General features: G+C 45.4%; 5 protein-coding genes and 1 long non-coding RNA gene across 13 annotated transcripts; 2 read left to right on the top strand and 4 right to left on the bottom strand.

Annotated features, from left to right (window-relative positions):
* Positions 1–202: 202 nt before the first annotated feature.
* LOC120822655 (sterile alpha motif domain-containing protein 9-like) lies at positions 203–3,803 on the top strand. Its single transcript, XM_040182472.2, is given in 5 exon segments — positions 203–339; positions 419–2,276; positions 2,278–3,182; positions 3,329–3,370; positions 3,523–3,803. Coding segments are annotated over 4 exon segments (2,841 nt in total). The 5' UTR covers positions 203–339; positions 419–441; the 3' UTR covers positions 3,582–3,803.
* Positions 3,804–3,949: 146 nt separating this feature from the next.
* Positions 3,950–6,331, bottom strand: mrpl48 (mitochondrial ribosomal protein L48). The gene is made up of 8 exons (XM_040182469.2): positions 6,110–6,331; positions 5,387–5,433; positions 5,125–5,156; positions 4,938–5,017; positions 4,665–4,834; positions 4,475–4,577; positions 4,289–4,378; positions 3,950–4,149 (listed from the first exon to the last, which is right to left on the bottom strand). The coding sequence occupies exons 1-8, from the start codon at positions 6,128–6,130 to the stop codon at positions 4,072–4,074; spliced, it is 621 nt and encodes a 206-aa protein (XP_040038403.2). The 5' UTR covers positions 6,131–6,331; the 3' UTR covers positions 3,950–4,071.
* Positions 6,332–6,711: 380 nt separating this feature from the next.
* On the bottom strand, positions 6,712–13,352 carry LOC120822651 (E3 ubiquitin/ISG15 ligase TRIM25). Of its 8 annotated transcripts, none has more exons than XM_078105445.1 (9): positions 13,077–13,352; positions 12,875–12,996; positions 11,470–12,223; positions 11,050–11,158; positions 10,020–10,115; positions 9,152–9,385; positions 8,769–8,791; positions 8,366–8,514; positions 6,712–7,906 (listed from the first exon to the last, which is right to left on the bottom strand). In XM_078105445.1, the coding sequence occupies exons 3-9, from the start codon at positions 12,090–12,092 to the stop codon at positions 7,632–7,634; spliced, it is 1,509 nt and encodes a 502-aa protein (XP_077961571.1). In that variant the 5' UTR covers positions 12,093–12,223; positions 12,875–12,996; positions 13,077–13,352; the 3' UTR covers positions 6,712–7,631. The 8 variants fall into 8 exon arrangements, with proteins under 8 accessions (XP_077961571.1, XP_077961573.1, XP_040038400.2 ...); XM_078105447.1 differs by having other exon boundaries at positions 6,712–7,879; XM_040182466.2 differs by having other exon boundaries at positions 6,712–7,879; positions 12,875–13,335.
* LOC144410219 (uncharacterized) lies at positions 12,563–18,225 on the top strand. The gene is made up of 4 exons (XR_013468134.1): positions 12,563–12,681; positions 15,856–15,932; positions 16,076–16,151; positions 18,098–18,225. It is a non-coding gene; the product is annotated as an uncharacterized LOC144410219 (long non-coding RNA).
* LOC120822650 (sterile alpha motif domain-containing protein 9-like) lies at positions 13,593–16,797 on the bottom strand. The gene is made up of 2 exons (XM_040182462.2): positions 16,680–16,797; positions 13,593–16,143 (listed from the first exon to the last, which is right to left on the bottom strand). Exon 2 carries the CDS (start codon positions 16,059–16,061, stop codon positions 14,013–14,015), a length of 2,049 nt encoding a protein of 682 aa, XP_040038396.2. The 5' UTR covers positions 16,062–16,143; positions 16,680–16,797; the 3' UTR covers positions 13,593–14,012.
* On the bottom strand, positions 17,263–19,964 carry LOC120822652 (C-type mannose receptor 2-like). Its single transcript, XM_040182468.2, has 7 exons — positions 19,888–19,964; positions 19,288–19,761; positions 18,758–19,087; positions 18,559–18,603; positions 18,292–18,383; positions 18,122–18,209; positions 17,263–17,727 (listed from the first exon to the last, which is right to left on the bottom strand). Exons 1-7 carry the CDS (start codon positions 19,919–19,921, stop codon positions 17,717–17,719), a joined length of 1,074 nt encoding a protein of 357 aa, XP_040038402.2. The 5' UTR covers positions 19,922–19,964; the 3' UTR covers positions 17,263–17,716.
* Positions 19,965–20,484: the final 520 nt, after the last annotated feature.

The following is a 20,484-nucleotide window of genomic DNA, read 5'->3' as shown; positions in this document are numbered from 1 at the left end:
TTGCTGAGAGTTTCACTGTGGGTAAGAGGATTTCTATTTAACTAATATTCAATTCATTTGTCACGCTGAAAGAAAAATGTATTTACATTTCATGGTATAAACGTCTTGAATCAGTTATTTTGAGCTGTAAGAAATACTACAACAACCCGTGTAATGAAGTATTTTAGAGTGTGTCATGCGTACACAGGATAATCTTAAGGTGTCAGCCACAGAGATGTGATCTGATTGGTGAAAAGTCGGCTGTGGCCACACCCCTCCCCGTGTGAATGGCATGCAGCTTTTAGGACATGGTAACCGCACACGGCGGCGTGACGGGACTCGTGCAGCATTTGGGCAGCGGTAAGAGCGCGTTTCAAGTATTCCACGGGTGCAAAAACAGCTCATTCAATGATGATGTACTGTTCTTTTTTCGATCAAGGTGCAAGAAATTAGAAGCCCAAGATGGCGAGTGAACCGTCGCGGCCCGGCGCCCAGAGCGGAACCTTCGAGACCCAGCAGTCCCTGTCGCTGTTGGATGTGCTCTGCGCCAATCAGTTTGAGGGAAAGTCTTTCCCTCCGGAGCTTCTCCGTGAGACGGAGGAAAGCTTTTACAGAGGGGCCCCGCCCAAATGGCTGAACTTCCACATCAGCGAGCAGGGAGGGTCCGGCGGCGCCCGAACGCCCTTCATCGCGCGAGACGGGTACGACGCGCTGGTGGAGAAAATTCGACACGCGAGGAGTAAACTCCAAGGAACATCCACCGTGAAGCTGCTCCACCAGCCGGGATGCGGCGGCACCACGCTGGCCATGAAGGTGTTGTGGGACCTGAGGAGAACCTTCAGGTGCGCCGTTTTGACGGGCTCAACCTCCGACGCCGCGAAGGTCGCGGAGGAGGTCGTCGCGCTTTTCACGGCGGGCAGCCGGCGCGGCAACAACACCGTGTTGCTGCTGGTGAATGACGAGACGCTTTTGGAAAACCTGAAAGACGGCGTCAGGGCGAGGATTGCCCAGGGGCCTATTTCCACCTATGTGCCTGTGTTGATTTTACTCAACTGCGTGCGAAAGGACGACGTTCGACAGGGCGACCACGTCGTCCTGCAGAAAGCGCTCTCCGAAGAAGAGAAGCTCAAATTTGACGCAAAAAAGAGAGAACTCTACGAAATGTACGGCGAACGATGCCATCGGTTCCACGGCTTCAACATCCTGCAAACTAATTTCTCCCCGGCTTACGTCGAAGCGGCCTGCTCCGTTTTCAAACCCACCAAAAGGGCCGACAGGCCGCGGAAGACGCAGCTCGCCGCCTTCCTGTCCCTGCTGAACGCCTACGTGCCCGGCTCCTTCCTGCCGGAGTGGCAGTGCCAGGACTTCCTCCAACGCGACGCCGACCGCCGCCGCGGGGACTTTTCCCTGGAGGACCGGATGGAGCCCTTCAGCCACCTGCTCGTCGTGTTCCAGCGAGACGAAAGGGCCGACGGGAAGGTGCGCATGGCTCACCCGCTGATAGCGCGGCGTTGTACCGAGTTGATGGCCGAGTCCGGCGTGACCAGAAGCGACACGGCGAGAAACCTGCTGACCCGTCTGTGCAAAGATCAGAGTCCTCCGCATGAGGTTGTCGGTTTTGTCAAAGGGATGCTGACCAAGAGAGGACTAAAACCAAGACGGAGGAATAAAACGCCGGGTCCGGCCAACGCAGCGGACACCCAAGAGGACGAAGAAAGGTACGCAAGGCTCATCCTCGACATCCAGAGGATGGAGAGCGGACGACAGAGCGCGTCGGTTCTAAAGGCGGCGTCAAACCTGTTTGACGGCGATCCGTTTCTCCCGCAGGCGCTCGCTCGTTTTTACTGCACGGAGCTGAAACACTACAACCTGGCCGAGTTGTGGGCCGAGAGGGCAAAGCTGAGAGATCCGCGAAACTCGTTTGTCGGCGACACACTGGGCCAGGTCCACAAGAACCGTTTGAAGAACACGGCGGGATCTCTCGGCCCGCTCGCGGTCCTGCAGCTGGCCTCAAGGGCCATCGAAGCGTTCAAAGATGAAGAAAAACTGGCCGAAAATGAACGCGGGGAGGACATGAGAGGGGGACGGCGACACCAGAGTCTCGCAGCATTTCAACATCAGAGGGCAGTTCGGTTATTTGCAGCTCTGCAACGACGTGTTTCACCTTCTGGTCGAGCAGGAGGATACTTGGAGAGAGGTTCTCACCAAGAAAGTGGCCTTGGACGCCGCCCTGGAATCACTCGGAGACGAGCGGCTCATCCGATTCAAGGGTCTGATAGACAGCCTCAGGGGGGAGATTGAGAGAAAATGCGCCTTCTTCAACAAGTATCTGACTTACTCAAAGCCCAAGTTGAAAGATGACCCCGACTACATTTCCGCGGGCAGCTCAGAGTGCTACGAGAACTTTGTCGGAAGCTACCCACCCGAAGATCTCAAGCGAACGGGCGCTGTTCTCATCCAGAGGCTCAAAAAGAAAAAGGTGTACACCTCGGCCGCAGTGCTCTCCTGCCTGGAGAGCGAGTGCAGGGAATCGGACCTCAAAGAAATAACTACATGGTGGGAGGAGATCTTTCGTCAGAAAGAATCCATCAACTACATCGTCTCCCTTGTCGTGCGCACGAACGCGGACGCGGCGTTCCCCTCTGACCGCAAACGTTTGTCTGAACTCAAACAGAAGATGCCCGAGATCCTCAACGACTCGCCCGAGCTCCACATGTTGACCCTGCTCCTCTGCTGGCCCGCGGACGGGGAAGCCAGATGTGCCCTGGACCTCGGGCAATTGCTCCGACGAATGAAGCGCTCGTTCGAAGTTGCGTATGAGATGCACCTGCGATCAAGGCGCCTCCGCCCGCTGTTCTTCGTGGGAAACGGCAAAGGCCTGGACAGGATGGTCCACAGAAAGGTCCTGGAAAACCTGCTGCTCGAGCAAAGCCAGGAGACAAAACAAGACCCCTGGAGCGGAGAGAGGATGTTCCACGACCCCGAGGTCCAAGCGCGCCTCGTCAAGGTGGAAGGGGTGGTGCGCAACTACCGGCTCTTTGCCACCGTCGGCGGCGCGGGGGTTGAGTTGGAGGCGAACAACCAGGACAGCCTGTGGAGACCGCGGCGGGTCTCCTTTTACCTCGGCTTCACCATCAGAGGCCCCGTCGCCTTCGCCGTGCAGACGGACAAGAAGGGTAACGCGCATGAGCCTGAGATGCTGTGTGAGTGTGGAAAAATGAAAATAGTTGAGTGTGTATTTTAGGATTGAACATCAGAAAATGTTAAAATAAGGAAGAATAGCGGAGTCATTGTTTGGGGAGAGAACGTTACTTTTCTTTTCTAAATCCCATTTTATTATTCTGTGTAGCAGAAGAAAACTCGAGGATGAAAAAAACAGATGTCACTGGAGGTTAGTAATGTGGAAAAAAACGAATTGGATTTCGAAATAACAGGAAATAGTTTTAAAAAAAATGTAAAAAAATGTAAAAAAATAAAATAAAATGAAAAAAAATTGTTAAAATAAAATCAACCAATGTTGTGTTTTTTATTTTTCTGTTCCAGAGTCAGAGTCAGTCCTTCGACATGTGACCGGCCCCGGAGGCAAAGACGCGCTCCGTTAGATCCTCAAGAAGACGACGTGCTGATGAGGCTCAAAAGTAAAGTGGTGATATTAAGCAGTGTGGTGTTTTGGTTTATTAGAACGGGACTTTCATTTTTTTAAATAATTTAAATGCGACGTGTCACAAGGATGTAAAAAACTACAGCCGATGAAAATTTCGGCAAAGATATTTGTTTGAAGCCTTTGACAGAATTAAATAACCAATAAATGATAAATAAATTAATGCATTTTTGATTTAAAATGATCCATTCAACTAGAGTAGCCTAAAAAAGTGTTTAAGAGTTCTTTGATTTGCTTCGTTTTTACAGAGTTATATTTTTCTGTAACGGTTTTATTTTGTACACAGAATTGAATAAATAAGACAATCACTTCAATCAGGAAAATAAGCAGGTTTTTATTTTCACAAAATAATGTAAAACATGAATGTATACAGCTTATTTTCATGCCGATGCATTCCGTTAACTGAATAAATAAATAAACAAGGGGGATCCTCAATAAGTCAACTGAGCGATGAGCCCCTCCAGCTCTGGACGACCTTTGAACCGCGCCTGGAAATGGGCTTCGGTGTGCTGAGCGGAAACACAGAAAGAGGCGAGGTCGTTACGCACTCACGTGTACACAGCGGACATGGAAACAGGTTTTCAAAATCGCTGTAATTATCCCGGCGGTTCACTCCGCGACACCTCTCCAGGAAGTAGACCGACTCACCTCGCTCACAGAGAGCTCAACGCCCTCCGGTTGATTCTGCAGCAGCACGTCGAGGAGGACGGGGCACGCCACGGCCTCCAGGCTGCTCAGCTGGACCAACAGAGGACAAAGGAACGGGGTCAAACGGGCGGGCGGGCGGGCCGGACCCCCTTCGGGGGAGGCACTCGGCAGCTCGAACATCCGTACCTGGACGACGCGCTCGTGGGTCTTCAGGACGGCGTCGACGAACATCTTGGTGCCTTGCTCCTGCATCAGCATCACCTCCGTGGTCTTGGTCGGCAGAATATAACTGAGGGAAAGTGGGCGGAAAAACACGGAAGCGTTGGAGATTCCTGCCGATTTTCGTCCCCACGCGGATGAGGAATGAACATCTCACCTATCGGCCACTTTGATGCCGAGCCGGTTGCAGAGGTTGTGGATGTACTGCGAGTAGTGCTCCACTAGCGTCATGTCGTAACCCGACACCGTCACGTTGAGGCTGCCGTACGCCGTGTCCGTCTCGGCCAGGATCTCCTTCATCTGGAGCTTGTCTTTCTTTTTCTTGGGCTGAAAAGACACGAGACGCCGCGTTTTGGACTCTCGATTCTGCATTAAGAAAACCCGGTAAAATCAGTTGTTAGAAGCGATCGACTTTTTAATCCGTTCTCACCGCTTCCTTCGGTAAAAGATGTCTCCACCTCCCAATCCCGTGCGTTGGCATCGTTCTGTATTGTCTTTCGTTTACAGACGCTGAGAATGAGAAGAAAATGTGTCAATTTAAATAGAGATGTGGTATGAATATGCCATACATTTTATCCCAAAAAGTGATGCATTCGTAATGGTCTTTAAGTACTCACCACAAGCCGGATGCTGCAGTGATGGCGTGGCCCTTCATATAAAATAATACGTGTTAGAGACGTTATTAATAAGACACATGTCTAAATCAACAAAGCCAATTAGGACCTATTAGAGAAAGCGTTAAGTCTGGATTCTTGTGACCAACCAGTTAATCAAAAATATTTATATACTGCAAGTATATTTTACATCAGTTAGTTATGTGGCTGCCTGATTCTCTGCAGGGAAAAAAAGACGACAACAACAACGACAACGACGACTCACCGGCATGACGCGAGCGCTCGCTGCAACACGAAGGCCTGGCGCGTGACCTGCAGCAGAAGAAAATCAGCCTTCGACCAGCAAACGCTTCTCAAAAACATCCTACTAGTTTTGAACAGTCAATCACACAGACCTTTGATACGGGAGGACAGCACATGATGATTGACATTTGTTTTTTGCTTATTTTATTCTTATATTGCAGCAATTCACCAAGTGGCTTCGGATTCTGTTTCTGGTGAAAGTTTGACCTCCACACACATGATTTCAAATTATTAAAATAAAAGTAAACAATTTAACCCTTTTAAAATGTTCCCAATATCCCTCCCAAAAAACTGCAAGGGCCAGTTGCACTACTGGTAAAAAACAACAACACAACACCAGGGATTAACTGGTTTTGTGGATGTTTGCAATGCTACTTAAGTGTATATCAAGTTGTGTTTTAAACGTTTAAAAGTTCAATATTTTGTAAATGATCACTTTAAAGACGAATCATTACAAAGCTACTTCCGTACAAAATAAACACCTTTCCAGACAGTACTTTGTGTTTGTGAGAACTCGTGCTCAGGATGATTAATCGAAAAAGAACTCGCATCCCCAAACTAAATGCTGAAGGCTGAACGTCGACTTGGGACCACCGGAACACACAGCGGGGGGTCGTTTGACAACCGGTGACCTCTGCGGATGAGACGTTGACGTTTAGCGGAGAGGAATCCAAAGTGACGTCACCTGGCGAAAGACGGCGTTCATGGCTGCGCTTCTTTGGCGGGAAGCGCGCGCGGCTGCTGCGGTGCGAGTCGGTGAGTCCGCTTACATCCAACTACCATTAAAACGGTATAAACACAAGCACGCTGACTGCTGCTGCTGCCGAGCCCGGAAGTATTCACAGGAAACCGGTCCGTCCTATAATGTGTCCGTGGTCTGGCAGCAGCAGCACGAAGGTTCCGGGACATGGGGAACGTTGGTTTTCTTCACATTTGCGTTAAAGCGACCCGTTGTGTAGAATTGAATGTGTTGCGTATTCCTGCGTGTTATCCGAGGCTTAAAGACTACTGCCATGAAATCATCAGTCCTAAAACCCGTGTATCTATTAATGCTTATAATGCACTAGGTTTTGAAGAATTTTCATTCATTTGTTTGGTAAAATCATTAATTTAATTTTCCTAATTGCCTGGTTTCTGACCACATTGGAATTTTCTTGAAACCCATTAGAACTGAAATGAAAGGAAACATTTTTTGGAAAGTTAACAATCTTAACACTCGTTTAACTGTAAATTAAAGTTAATCATGCAAACTTGCGTTTGTCATCATTGATAAGGAAAAAAACGTTGCACATTTCAACGGGCTTTATTATATTATTTCAGTTTGGCCCCTCACAAAATCAATTGTATCAAAATCAAATATTAACCGTTGACATTCATATATTTCGGGTTTTACATAGCATTTTTGTAGTAAAGTGCAAAATTCCTCACAGCCGGAAACTGATATTAAGAATAATGTATGAACTGTGCATAGGAACTTTTTTTAAACAATGTATGAACTGCTTTTAAAGCACAACTAGGAAAAGCAAAGCCATCATGTAGCCGTTGTAGACTGTTAACAAGTTGTACATTGTTTTTAAAACATTGCATTTCATTTTCTAATGTCATGCCAGCAAACCAAACATTTTAAAGTATCCATACGCTCTCCCACATCCATACTCTTTGGCTTGCATGTTTAACTGTAGCATGAATGAAACAATAACCACAATCCAAAACAGTCCCAATATGTTCGCCTGTTTACGGCTGCAGCTCAAAAGGCTTTCTATAGTGATGGAAAAGTCAAGTTCTTCAAACATTTCCTTACCTAATGCTTAGAAAACTACTTCCCAAGCTCTCTTCCTAGCACCTGCTATATACAAAATGCACATGGAAAGTTGTCAAAACATATCTAATTAATTTGTCTGAGACAAATTCCATTTTTTTTTCTATCTGCAAAGTGGTAGAAAATGAGGCATCGAAGACATGCAGAGGTTTGCACCGTATTCAAGTTCAGCAGCTTCGCAGTGCAGTTTTAAATCCAGCTGACGGATCTCTGTCATCATCCAGTGTGTCTTCTCAGTGTGTTGTTGGGGGATTTGAGGCAAATTGTGGCAGCTGCTCGAGTCCTGAACTGTACATGAACATTCAAATAGATGAGTGCAACACCGAAACAGATGTTGAACCCTAAGCATCTGGCCAAAGTGGCTTAATAGCAGTATACAAATACTCAGTTAAACTTCTTGCTCTTCCTCCTCTTCATCTTCGTCGTCTTCTTCGTCTTCCTCCTCCTCTTCCTCTTCATCATACAGGGTTAGCTCACTGTGGCCTTCCTCCTCCTCCTCCTCCTCCTCTTCCTCCTCCTCGTCGTCGTCCACCTCCCCATCGCTCCTCATTTCCTCCACGCTGCTGTCATCGAGGTCGTCATCGTCATCGTCCGCAGCCTCTTCCTCATTCTCCTCCTGCTCCTCCTCCTGGATATCTGAAAGATGACCCGATGATAATGGACCTGACAGAATAGAACACATCTGATTGGACATCTAGACAGGTGCTGATGGTATTTTTCCAGCACATTTGAGGCACCTGCATTTGCATCAACGCCTCCTTGTCAAAAATGGTGAGCATTATAAACTGCCTGGTGGTCATAACAGTGCAGAGGATTGTAGGAACCAAGCTCCCGACTCTGTGTACAAGCTGAATATACCCGACCCACCCCCCATAATGATTATATACCCGACCCACGAAGGCCAGCGGGCAGAAGCAACAGAACTATTCAGACACGCACGTCCGGGCTGAGGAACAGCTTCTTTCCCGGAGATGTAGCCTCCATCGCTTAACGGACATTGTTATAACTTCTGTGTAATCTTATTTTTATGTATATTGTTTGCTGCTATCAAACTCAATTTTGTAATAGTTTTCAGTCACAGCTCACGAGAACAAAGTGACGTTAAAATGAAAATTTTCTTACATAGGGAATTGATGGTAGAAACAATGTGACTTGCTAGTTCTTCATCGAGGAACTTCCTCATCTCTTCTTCCATCATCACACCCAGAACCTCGGTCTCCATGTCCACGTACTCCGGGTAGAACATGTTTTTTCTCAGCTGCTTGCGGCACCTGAAACACACAAATGAAGATTGGATTCTAAATGTCAAGACGTCTTGATTCTTTTCATTTCAGCGCGTAATATCGATCGATTGGTTTGTAAACAAAGTTTATTGGTGCCTATTTTAATAATGAATGATTTACGGGTTTCAGATTCACGTTAAACTATTTTCTCACATTTAATATACAAAATAAATTAAAGAATCAATACAGGAAATCATATAGAGGATGTTGAAGCCCTGGTTGAATATCAAAGTGCTACGTACCGTTTTCCTGTTGTCTTGTATGCCTGAAAATAAGACAACATTTTAGTGCACAAATCACAAACAAAAGATTTACATATAAATAACTTGGCGGTAGGTAGCGGTCACGGTTTTTCTCACCGTTCGTTCTGAGGACAATCCTTCTAAACGTATCACAAGAAGAACTACTTCTTTCAAACGGCTTTAAACTCACCAGTAGTGTAACATTGCTTTATGCCATTTGATTAACACAAAGTACACGCAGGCTTCACCCGGTTAACTTTAAATCATGAGCCTGTAAGTCCAGTAACTGGTGCACTTTGTGCCTTACTGTACTTTCAGGCCGGTGACGGCAGTAATCTGAAGTCTATGTAATTTGTCCCTATTGGACCAAAACCGCGTCCCACCTCAATGAAGCGGAAAGAGTCGTTTTCCTGCAGGAGGCCTTCGATGCCGCAGCGGACCTCCTGGAGGCGGGCCTGGTCCTGGCAGATCCTGGAGATGTTCTTCTGAATGGCCGGCCCGTTTGTGTCAAAATGAGTGCGCGCGCAGTCTCGCAATCTGGTGACGAAGCGGTGTACTTTGGCCTTCATCTCCTCGCCCAGCCGGGTCAAGCACTGCTCAGAGTCGTCCAGGAACTTCTAGATGAGGGAAGTGATGAGGAGACAGTTACCGACTTTAGTAGAATCAAGTCATGTTTTATCAGTGGCTTCATTTAAATCTAAAAGTTACTACTTTCATGTCAACAGAATATCTTTTACGTTCATTTTTTTTTTTTTTTTTACATTTCATATTTTTATTTTTATTTAATTTGACATATATATATAATAAATAAATATGAATTTAATATTTAGAGCAGATTTTATAACTTAAAGCTCTACTGCAAAGTTAATTTACTTTTACCAATTTAACATAGCGAGGCAGTTACATTTGACAGTGTTTTCACTCCCATATTATATTAATCAAATTAAGTATTATTTAATAGAGTTGTAGAGAGGTGTTTACTTTACTTGCTCAATTTACACAAGTTCTATGTTTTATATGTCTCCCGTTAACGCACACATGATGCCTCGCAGCATCTTCATGTTGCTGTCCGTGGTGCTGAAAAAGGCTGCAACTCATTTTGTATGTAACAAACTCAGAAAACATTAAATAACAATTTAATCAGAGTTGAAACATTAAAAAAGGTTTGAATCAGCATACGGAGAACACTTGGGGACGCCATTACTTTAACATCTGTTGGTCGGGTTGAAGGAACAATGTGTGCCATCTTACCTTGTTTTGCCTCTCCTTCTCCTTCTGCTCCTGGAGCTTCTTCTCTGCCATGCTGTACTTCCTTTCTATGCTGTAGAGCTGCTTATCCAGCGAGCCCTGGAGAACGTGAGGAGCAAAGGGCAAACAGCAGCATCATAAGTCAAACAGTGATTCCATTGCTCACCTCGGTTTGATATCAGCTTGGATTATTCTCATCTCGTCTCATCGTGCCCATAACAGAGACCCGTTTGGCACGTCAAACACAGCCGTTAAATGATGGAGAGTTGAGAGCAAAGTGCACGAGGACAGCAGGAAGAGTCGCTAGTTCAACATTTATTTTAAATTTAGTCCTTAGAAGAAAAACAAACATTAAAAACAGCATTGTAACAACAACATTCATTAATCACCACTGATCGAGATTAACGAAATTCTTAATGTGTGATTAATTGGTTAATTTTTTTTAATCTATTGACATCCCTAATATAAAGACATTAGATCAACACACTTTGCTTAGGGCTTGAAATGAATACACTAATAAAGAAGTTTGAGTGAAAAGGACATTGGTGACGAGTCGTTTCTGCCGTAGAGGCCCCCACACAACACGTTTCTGGGCTGAATATACTGAGCAATGAACTGGAAACAGCTCAACTTCACACTGTGTTCAGGACAATGAGGCCACAGGAAGTGGATTCAACTGTCCTATAGAAGGACAACAGAGTCATGTGACTGTCATTCACACACACGTCATTCATTCATCGGGATTCCAGACTCATCACACTTTGTGAGTCAAACAATCACAAGGTGGTGAAACCGAATGGACTAAGTTACAAATCCCAGAGTCCAAACATCTTCACTTCTAAATACAACGCGCTTCAAAACAGTGTTATAAAAAATCATAATGCAGCCAGTCTGAGCACAAATATGATGTGGTTAAGTATCCTGCCGTATGATGGGACTGAAAACTGGTTTCTGAGCGAAACATTACAAATCATTTCATACAATACGGACTTCCCATGTCTTTGTAAACCCATGATGACAATAAAAAGTGTACCTTTATATCTTTCACTGTGTTTTTCAGAGTCTTGATTGTGTGTCCTGAATGTTGTCCTTCTATATTGCAAGCGTTGCACACGCACACCCTGTCATCCAAACAGTAATATCTGAAGAGGCATAACAAATAAAATTTGGATTTAGATGAACGAAAGATTTTCTTGAAATGCAATCTTGCACAAAGAGGCACTTCAAAAAGGAGGGAAATAATACAACTAAAATATTTGGATTGTGTAAAAATGTGTCTTGTTTGGCGTTGTACAAGTTATTGAAAGTATGCAAAAGAAGTAGCTTGAGCAACGGGCTTGGTGGAACCCTTGAAAACATCAGACATAACCTGATTATCACTGACCCAAGATGAAAGACACATATTTTCAAAAATATATGAATGCAGCAATACACGCGTGCAAGGGCGTCCCACCTGTAGATCTCATCGTGGTCTGGGCACTTCATCTTCCAGAGGTCGTTCCTCGGTTCGGTCAGCGGATGCTCGCGGAACGCCGGCAGCTCCAGATGTGGTCTCACATGCTCTTGGCACATCGACACCTCACACTTCAGGCAGGTCTTGACGGCGAACACGGACACAGCAGCGGCTTCCCGCTCGTCGCCTCCTTCCTGAGAAACGCTGGCCGCAGACGACCCGTCCGCCACGACACTGATGCCCGACGCCTCGGCGGCGACCGAGGGGCAGTAGTCACACGGCACGGCGAACGGACGTCGGGCTTGCGGCACTGACAGAGGACACGGCACCGGCTCTTTGGATTTCGAAGCTGCGGCGGTCGCTCTGCGCCGGCGCCGGTAGTCATCGGCGATGTTGGAAAGCTTGAAGTTTTTCTGAAAGTTGGTGCCGCACCGGTGGCTGTCGCGGCACTCTGGGCAGCGGAAGCGACCTCGATCCGCTTGCCGCTTGAGGCGGTCCAGGCAGATTTTGCAGAAGTTGTGGCCGCACGGAAGCAGGTGGGGGTCGCGGTACAAGTCCAGGCACACCGGGCAGGTGAGCTCATCTTGGAGGACGCTGGACTGCTCCGACGGGGCCGAGGCCATGTCAGTATTTACACCGCGAAAGAGGATGGTTGGAGAGGGATGGAGAGGACGCGCGGTGTGGAAGGGGGAGAAGAAAAGGGGCCTGCAGGTGTCCTGATGTAGAACTTTCCGCCCCTGTAGATCTCAGGTTGCTAAACGTTCAAGAAAGAAAATGCTCACTTTTTAAAAATGTGACAACAATTTGAAGGACAGATTAATCGTTTGTCATGAAGCAAAATGATCTAAGGACAATGCCATTTGTCAATAAATGGATTAATTGGCGTCGTTTCAACCTGCTTTAATTTATAGAATAAAAAAAAAATAAAACATTATTATGCAACCAATTAGTTGGTTGATTTATTTTTAAGAAACAAAGCCAAAAATATTTTATTTGTTTTTTTATTATATATTTGCCCAACCTTTTGAATATTTACGATTTTTCTCTGTCATTTGAGGTACAGTAGTTTAAAAGATGCACATTGACCAACGTTACATCACCTACGGCTTCGGGAGCGTGTGATCCACCATGTTTTAACTTTCACTGTAGCTTCAGGCAACTTTCTCCCGCCGGCCCGGCGAGGCTCGTTGTAAACAGTCCGTTTAAAGTCCGGTAAGTTGGGCGGTTATTAACCGGTCGAGCCTCGACACGGAGCCGCTGTAAAAACGGCCCGTCCAGCTAGCTCACAGTAACGAAAGGCGCTAGCTAACCGCTCTTCCGGTTAGCTAACGCCGCACTAACCACCGCCCCCCCGCGCGACGAACTGACGTTAAACGACGCCACGGCGGACGTGCGGGCCGCTTACCTGCCGGGGTCGCGGTGCGTCCTTCCCGCAGAGCCCAAACACCGATTCCAGAGCAGTGAAAGCGCATCCGTATCACGAACCAGGGAGGGGGGGGCGAGGCGAATACCGAAGCCGCGGAGCACCTGTCGTGCCGGGGGACCACCGTTAACACGTTACCCGGTAGCTCGGCTGTTCTTGTTGTTGTTGTTGCCGTTGTCCCTACCGCAAGTAACGTAACGTTGGTCCTGGTTGGCTTTTCAGGGGGTCCGAGGACACGTTACAGTCACCGGGCGTTTCGTCCGCTATCTGGAAGGTTCGTCGGTTGACAAAAAAAACAAAAAACAGGACGCGTCGACGCGCACCTGTGCGAACTAACGGCGAATCAACGTTACCCGCCACCGACCGGGGCAGGTTGATGCGGGGGAAATGCTGCTTTCAGGGCCCCTCGGAAACTGCGCTACGCTACATGCAGTGTGTGACCACCGGGGGCGCTGTTTCTCGAATGGTGTCACACGGTGTTTAGTGATATTATGGGGTCGGGGCAAACAATCGTATTGATATTTTTGCCAAAATAACAGCACAAAGCTTTTTTTTAAATAGTGATTTATGTTAGAATACACACGCATAATACATTTTAAAACAACCAACAACTCCTGAGGAAAATGTAATGTATCTTGGATTGTATTTCTATTCAAAATTAGTACAAAAAAGATGATCAGGGGGAAAAAAGTCAGAAATGTGTTATTATTTTTATTTTTATATAACTTTTATAACAATATCAGATTTTTCTCCTAGTTAATATACCCTTAAAGTATGTTCAATCACAGTTAATTAAATTGACCAAATGTAACTCCAATTTGGAAAGAAAATGTTTCATACACCCATCCACCACCCACAGAATTCATTAATGCAAAACAATTAAATCAACAACTCTTTGGCAATGAGATTGAAGATACAACCATCAACTAAAACATTAAAAAATGACAGAAAAACTACATAGTTTGGGGTAAATCTTACAGTATTTCCTTCATGATTCTATCTAATTCAAAGTTGTTGTTTTTTAAGTAGCAGCCCTATCGGTCAGTCCACCACAACACAGAAATATCTCAGCAACTATTGAGAGGGATGCCATGAGGTTTGGTGCAGTCCAAAAGTGTCATCAATCACTGTGCACTGTCCCCACTCTGAAGACGACAGGACCCTGAATGGTGAAGCCAAGATAGAAAAGCGCCGGGCTCAGCGCTGAATCGGGTTCAGCATTGGTTTTAACCTTTATTTTCTTCCCTCGGGCATAAACAAGCACTTCCTCTTCTTCATGCTCCTGTGGAGAGTCCGGTAGCACCATCCGGATTGGCAGAAGCATGTCTTGGATTTCCAGGATTCGCCACACATCCCCGTCAATCCATTTGTTATTGAACCGCTCCATCCATTTCTCCACGGGACCAACCCTTTCATCTAGCTCGTTATTCACCTCGTTTTCCACAATCTTGTCCAACCTTGACTTGTGGATCCACCTACTCAGTCCAGAGCCCTTCCCCAGAAAAAACAGAGGCAGAAGGCAACGGCCTCGATGATACTTGGCATCGGATGTCATGTACGCATTCTCCATGAGTGTGACATAGCGTTGCACCTCGGGGTTAGACAGGACCCCAAGAAACTGTAGTTCTGGCTCTGTGCTTGTTGCTTCTTCTTCGTCGCTGGTGTCAAACTCCTGGGGTTCGTCCTCTGATTCCTCATCCTCTGTGGCCGGTGGCTCCACTTCTTCATCATCCTCATCTTGCACCGTTTCAGGCTCTTCCTCAGGCCAGAACAACAGCACAGCCATGAGGTAAAATTCAGGGGTTTTAGACCCTTTCTCCAACAATCTGGTTATTATTGCTTGGAGTTCGTTCACTGGGGTGAGCTCAGGAGAGTCAGGCATCTCGTTGCCCAAGATGATGTTGGACAGGATGTAACTCTCCGCTGCTTGGACGTCTTCAGGATCGGTCTGGTAGGCGGTCCTCAAATCATCTTGGATTCTCTCCAAATCCGACACTGTTCGCTCGGCCTTCATGAAACCGGCACGCCGTCCCTTTGATGTGAAAAGGCCGCGGTTCAGAGCCTCCAGAAGGCCGGGGAAGCTCTTGGATTCAGCTGCCTTTTCTGTTGTGTAACTTTCGTAACACAGTACAATGTGCTTCCAGAAGAAACGTGGCTCTGTTGATGTCTCGTTGGGCTGGGAGTAGGTTAGGTAACGCTCAAAAAAGTCAAACTTAGCTTTTACTTTAATTTTTAAGTCATCGATGAAACGCCCGCATTCCCGTGAAGGAAGTTTTTGTAAGAGTATCTGTGCCACTTGAAGGAAGCCAAAAAGGCCTCGGTTATTGAAGGTTTTGGAAATGCTTATAGCACCGGCCATTTCCACCATCTCCTGGCCCTCCTCTCCATCTGCTTTTTTCTCCACATCTTCAAAGGCTTCCAAGGCCTCGTTCCCCATGCGTATTTTCTCCTCCAGTGTCCTGGCTTCCTTCATCAGACGATTCTTGTACACCTGCCCGAGAGTGTCAGCCACGTAAGAGTTATTTGGAGCTCTTTCAATGGCCGTCTTTGCCCATTTTTCAGCTTGGTTAAACTTATTGGTGCCTCCTCTGATATAATGGAGTCGAGACAGGGTTTGGGGGTAAATGGGGTTTTGTCTCAATTTATCTGATGCAGTTTTTAAGACGGAAACAGAGTTGTAGAAATTCTCTTTATCCTGTATATCCTGAATCAACCTTGAGAACTTCGCTTTACCTTTTGCTCCAAATTCTCTCTTTGTCAGTAAATCTTTGATGAATTTGAGCATGCCCGGTTGGGACTCATCTCCACAAAGGGAGATAATCAATTGCTTCACTGTGGTACTCCTGGAAATCCCAGAGTCAGCCAGCAGCTGCACAGACCACTGTGCCCGAACGGGGTCAATCAAACATCTTTGATCCAATGTTTTGATAAGGAAGTTAAAAGGCTCCATGCTTTTTTCAAAGGGGGGGCCTCCGAAGATCGGATCAGGTGGTCCAAGGATCTGTTGGCACTCAGACATGAGGAGGAAGGACTCAGGAAGGTACGTTTTCAACAGCGCCAAAAAAGACAACAGTCGCGTGTTGGTAGCATGTGGATTTCTTCTCAAATGCGCATCAAAAATCCTCCTTAGACAATTATAATTTTCTATTTCCTCTTCTGTCCACTCCATGATGGTTCGCTTAGACTTCAGGAGGAGGATGCAAATTCTGGTATTTCTGTTTCAAAAAAGTGGACCAGCGGAATTCAAGTTCCTGAAGAGGTGACGAAAACAAACTGCATGTTACATTACGTGCATTTATCTGACGCTTTTATCCAAAGCATCTTACAATAAGTGCATTTCATGTTAATCTCTTAATTAGACTTTTCTTTAATGTTTTCACCAGGTGAAGATGCTAATTTGCGCAATGGCTGGTTTATGAGTATATTTCTACAAGGCTATTGCCGTTCACATCAACCACAGCTGAACTTTGTTGAAGTTGTTCTCTAGGTTTAATTGTTGACTAATAGAATATTGGCATTTTTCCCAGCAGAACTGAGGGTTTTATTCCCGTTTCTCAATGACCTGGAAAGGTTTGTAGCTCATTTAAAACCAATTATTAAATTAAAAATGTGGTCAAATTTAACAGCAATTCATAATGGACAAATGGTAAATTTAACTTTGTAAAAAATAAATAAATAAATCAATGAAAGCCTGATAATGTAATTTAGGTTTCAGCAGAATAATTCAAAATGTGTTGCATAAATAGATAAAGCAGTGGAAAAAAAAGGTTTCTGGAAATCTTCTCACCTGTTTGGGTTCCAGCAGGTGAATGAATGACAAATGAGCCTGAGGATTTTATTTATGGACAATTTTAAGTCACACCTCCTGCATACTGTACATTCTTGAACTATTAATCTGCCGTGTATCTCGTTGGTTTGGACGCCACTGCTCTTCTACGCTTTGCCCCACAACAACAACACAAATACCATCGATTTGTTAAACACAAAGGGCAAGTCTCAAGTTACGTTTACGCAGAAATGAAAGTCAAGTCCTTCCGCCCAGTGACTGCACTTATAGTAACAGAGTATGTTTCCTACAAATGGCTCTCCCCTTTCTACATGCCTTTAACCTTTCAAACAAAAGTGAAATGCTTCAACATTCATCTGTTGACGTCACAACATATTCACAAAGTAGGAAACCAGTTGGTGAAGTCAAACAGAAACCTCCACCATTGTGAAAATGACCTCGCTTGTGTTTCTTTATGAGTACTTTATTTAAATGTGAAGGTTTGGAGATTCGCACAGCGTGCAAACGCAGGCGCGGCGTCCACTTTACCGTAGACTTACACAATTTCCAAAAAGGATAGCGTCACAGTTTCACATCTGCAGTCTATTAAACCACTTCAGTCTTTTCTTTTTCTACTTTTAACCAAGTAGGGTGAAATATTGTGCAACATGAAAAGTTTGCTGACATCTATTAAGCACAAAGGCTAAATCGATGTAAACCAGGTACGTCAATTATATAAAACAAACCCCGGATTTAAACATATGTTTAAATGTACTACATATGTGCTAGTTAATAGCTTTTAGTTTACATTCATCTATTCTACAAAGTTAAAAAACACACCAAAGTTACACAATAGTTTATCTCTCAGTTCTTTGACTATTCACTTTAAGCCCAACCGATGTTCTTTAATCAGAAAGGGCACCTTTGCTAACGCTACATTTAGCACAGTGTGATCATTTAAATGAGCGCTGAAAAATGAAAACAAGGTGAATTTGAACATGTTGCTTGAGAAATCTTTTTTTTTTCTTCTTTCTTCCACTTTAAAATCCTTTTCAAAATCACTTTCCGCCTAGAAAAAATAATTTGGTTAAATGGTCATTTTTACTGAGGACATATTAGTATCGTACCGCACTTTTTAATTCAAATGAATGCAGCAGAGACAGTGTATAGTGATAAAAACTACGATAAGAAAAGAAATAGCTGATAGTGATTTAACTTAAAATCAAGAAGCCTTTCCTGAATGAAAAGCTTTTTAGTCTAAAAAGACATTAAAAAGTGTTGATCAATCAATAATAACACGCTAAATTCAATTCACACACAACTGTATATCAAATTTCAGGTAATTGGTGATTTCAATACATTGCATTACATTTAGCTGATGCTTTTATCCAAAGCGACATACATTGCATTTTTAACCCGTGGCTTTTACATTTTTTCAGATTTGATCTCCTCACAATCGTTACCTCTCTTTGTGGGTTGCGGCTCTTTCCTCAACGTCTTCCAGGTCAACTTGACGTCAGTGACGCCCTGCGACTTAAGAGCTGCCGCAAACTGTCAAACAAGCGAGATGAAATCTGTTTTCCTCAGTGGCGCCGCGCGTAACGTAACATTCAAACATATCTGTGTGCCCCACCTGCCGCAAGAGGTCGTCACTGACGGCCGGGTCCTCCAGGTCGGCGTTACTCATCAGCTTCATCTTCACCGTGGTAGTCCTTCTCTGCACAACTGGGGCAACAATTACTACATGACACGTGCTTTTAGCTCTGAAACTCATCTTGAATGAAACTCGTGATCAAAAACCCTCCATTCATTTGTGAATATTGCATCCTAGTAGTAAATAGTGATAATTGTTTGATGCGTGGGTGTGAATCCACTCGTAACGTCCACGTTGAGGTCTTACCCGGCTGGACGGTGGTGGTGGTCGTGGTGGATGCTATTGGTATTCCTAGAAAGAGTACGGAGAGAGGGTTCAGTTACTGAAGGAATGAAGCTTCTGAAACATTCCCTCCCTCTGGCAGCGTCCTTTCCTCTTCTTACTGAATCCAGCTGGCGATTTCTAGCGGTACTACTCTTGGGTACTCGAGTACTTTGGGACTCACCTTGGCAGATGAAGTACAACCTGGTGCTGCAGAGGGTGTCGTTCCACCCCCCGTTCAGCATGCTGACGCAGGCCTCGGGGTTGACGTCATTATCGGGCTGTTCATCCGACCAGCTGCTGAAGGAGAAGTTGGTGTCGTCGGACCAATTCCAGGAGTCCCGGTGAAGGCCGATCCAGACCTCCATGTTTTCTTTCAGTATGTTCTGGATCTCCTCACTCTCCTTAAGACTCCTCACGCTGGCCAGGTCCGTCTCATGCAGCCTGCAGAACTTCTGAGCCTCCACCCAGCTCATCCCTTCAAATACCAGCGTGTATGGGTCCACACTGCTTGCTACGTGGAGGAGGAAAACGGACAGATTATGGCCTCCAAAGAACCACTTACAGTGCATAATTTTTATTAGTGTGTCATCACCTGAAAAACTAGAAATGACGGGTTTACACTGCCTTAGAATAATTGCAGATTTAACAAATGAAAAATGTGGCCCCCTGATTTTGTTTTGGCGGGCGGCTCTACGCCCACGCGGCCCTCACCGTTGAAACAAACGAACGGCAGATTGACGAGCGTGCAGCTGTTGTCCCGCCAGAGGCCGCCGGCCGTCATGGAGACGCAGTGTTTGTCCGACCCGTTGTTGTCCGGCTGACCCTGCTGCCAATTCCAAAACTCCTCCTGCGCCCCCGCGGTGACACCTTCGTCCGGCTGAGACCATTTCCAGCCGCTGACGTCGTCGTACAGGCCGATCCAAGCGCCGCGTGTGGGATAAGGCTTCATCAGGCTGTTTATTCTGGTGATGTTCTCTTGAGTAGTTATGGTGGCCAGGCCTTGGTAGTGCTCACTGCAGTAGCTCGAGGCAGTCATCCAGTCATATTCCCCTTTCATGAGGATGTACTGGTAGTCAGAGACAGTTTGGGGGGAAAACAAGGTCCCACTTAGCTTCACTCCATCCGTTTTAGCTGAGCTACTCTTACCCGCCTGGTGAGCGACCTGCAGCAGCACACAGACGCTCCCTTTGGATGGAGACAAAAGTGAGAAACACATCCGCACAAAAACAAAGCACAAAGCTTCCTGACCCAATAATCACAATGTTCAACTTTTGTTTGCCCTTAAATGTCATTTGAGGGAAGAGTACAAACCAAAGAAAAGTAGTTTCTTCCATCCTCCATCCATGATGTGCTGCTGTGAGAAATAAATACAAAGACAAATGCACTTGTATTTGTACCTGATGGCACTGATTTAAATGTGGCATTACTTCCCCTTTGGATTCTTAATGGCCCGTGACCACAAGTAAGGGGTTGTATTGTTGCACTGCGGCATTTGCATGACGCCCGGACGGCACATTTGTTTCTCGGAGCACCTGCGTCCCTTTGCACAGTTCATCAGACAAAAACATTTGCATGGTCTTTTCCCTGGAATACGAAAGCCTTGAACACCAGTTTGAGTATTTTTGCACAAAATATGAAATGAAATGTTTCATTTTCAAAGGTTTTATTCATGTTTAAGAATCCTTCATTCATTCCTGCCTGTGAGCAGCATTAAGAAAAGTGGTCAAACCTTTAATGACCAAAATTAGGGGACACTCCAAAAAACTAATATATATTTTAATTTGGTGTTTGGTTTAAATAATTTAACATACTTAAAATATTTTAAAGTAACACACTGCTGCAGCTCTCAGGAGGAAAACAAAACATTCAAAACAAAGTTCCTTCTAATTTTATTACAAAAAGATTTTC

Source organism: Gasterosteus aculeatus, chromosome 7 (assembly GCF_964276395.1).
Source record: "Gasterosteus aculeatus chromosome 7, fGasAcu3.hap1.1, whole genome shotgun sequence".
NCBI lineage: Eukaryota > Metazoa > Chordata > Actinopteri > Perciformes > Gasterosteidae > Gasterosteus > Gasterosteus aculeatus.
The sequence above is the reverse complement of the archived record's forward strand: the minus strand, read 5'-3'. Positions and strand labels throughout refer to the sequence as shown.

Bases quoted from the DNA above. Each gene is read 5' to 3' on its own strand.
- mrpl48 (XM_040182469.2), bottom strand. From the start codon at position 6,130: ATGAACGCCGTCTTTCGCCAG. The intron at 5,018-5,124 runs GTGAGTACTTAA...TCTCATTCTCAG, and splicing joins ACTGCAGCATCCGGCTTGTG to CGTCTGTAAACGAAAGACAA. The intron at 4,578-4,664 runs GTGAGATGTTCA...ACTTTCCCTCAG, and splicing joins GGCATCAAAGTGGCCGATAG to TTATATTCTGCCGACCAAGA.
- LOC120822651 (XM_078105445.1), bottom strand. From the start codon at position 12,092: ATGGCCTCGGCCCCGTCGGAGCAGTCCAGCGTCCTCCAAGATGAGCTC. The intron at 10,116-11,049 runs GTACACTTTTTA...CACGTTCTCCAG, and splicing joins ACACAGTGAAAGATATAAAG to GGCTCGCTGGATAAGCAGCT. The intron at 9,386-10,019 runs GTAAGATGGCAC...TCCCTCATCTAG, and splicing joins AGAAGGAGAGGCAAAACAAG to AAGTTCCTGGACGACTCTGA.
- LOC120822650 (XM_040182462.2), bottom strand. From the start codon at position 16,061: ATGGAGTGGACAGAAGAGGAAATAGAAAATTATAATTGTCTAAGGAGG.
- LOC120822652 (XM_040182468.2), bottom strand. From the start codon at position 19,921: ATGGATGGAGGATGGAAGAAACTACTTTTCTTTG. The intron at 19,088-19,287 runs GTGAGGGCCGCG...TCCTCCACGTAG, and splicing joins GCCGTTCGTTTGTTTCAACG to CAAGCAGTGTGGACCCATAC. The intron at 18,604-18,757 runs GTGAGTCCCAAA...TACTCTTTCTAG, and splicing joins GTTGTACTTCATCTGCCAAG to GAATACCAATAGCATCCACC.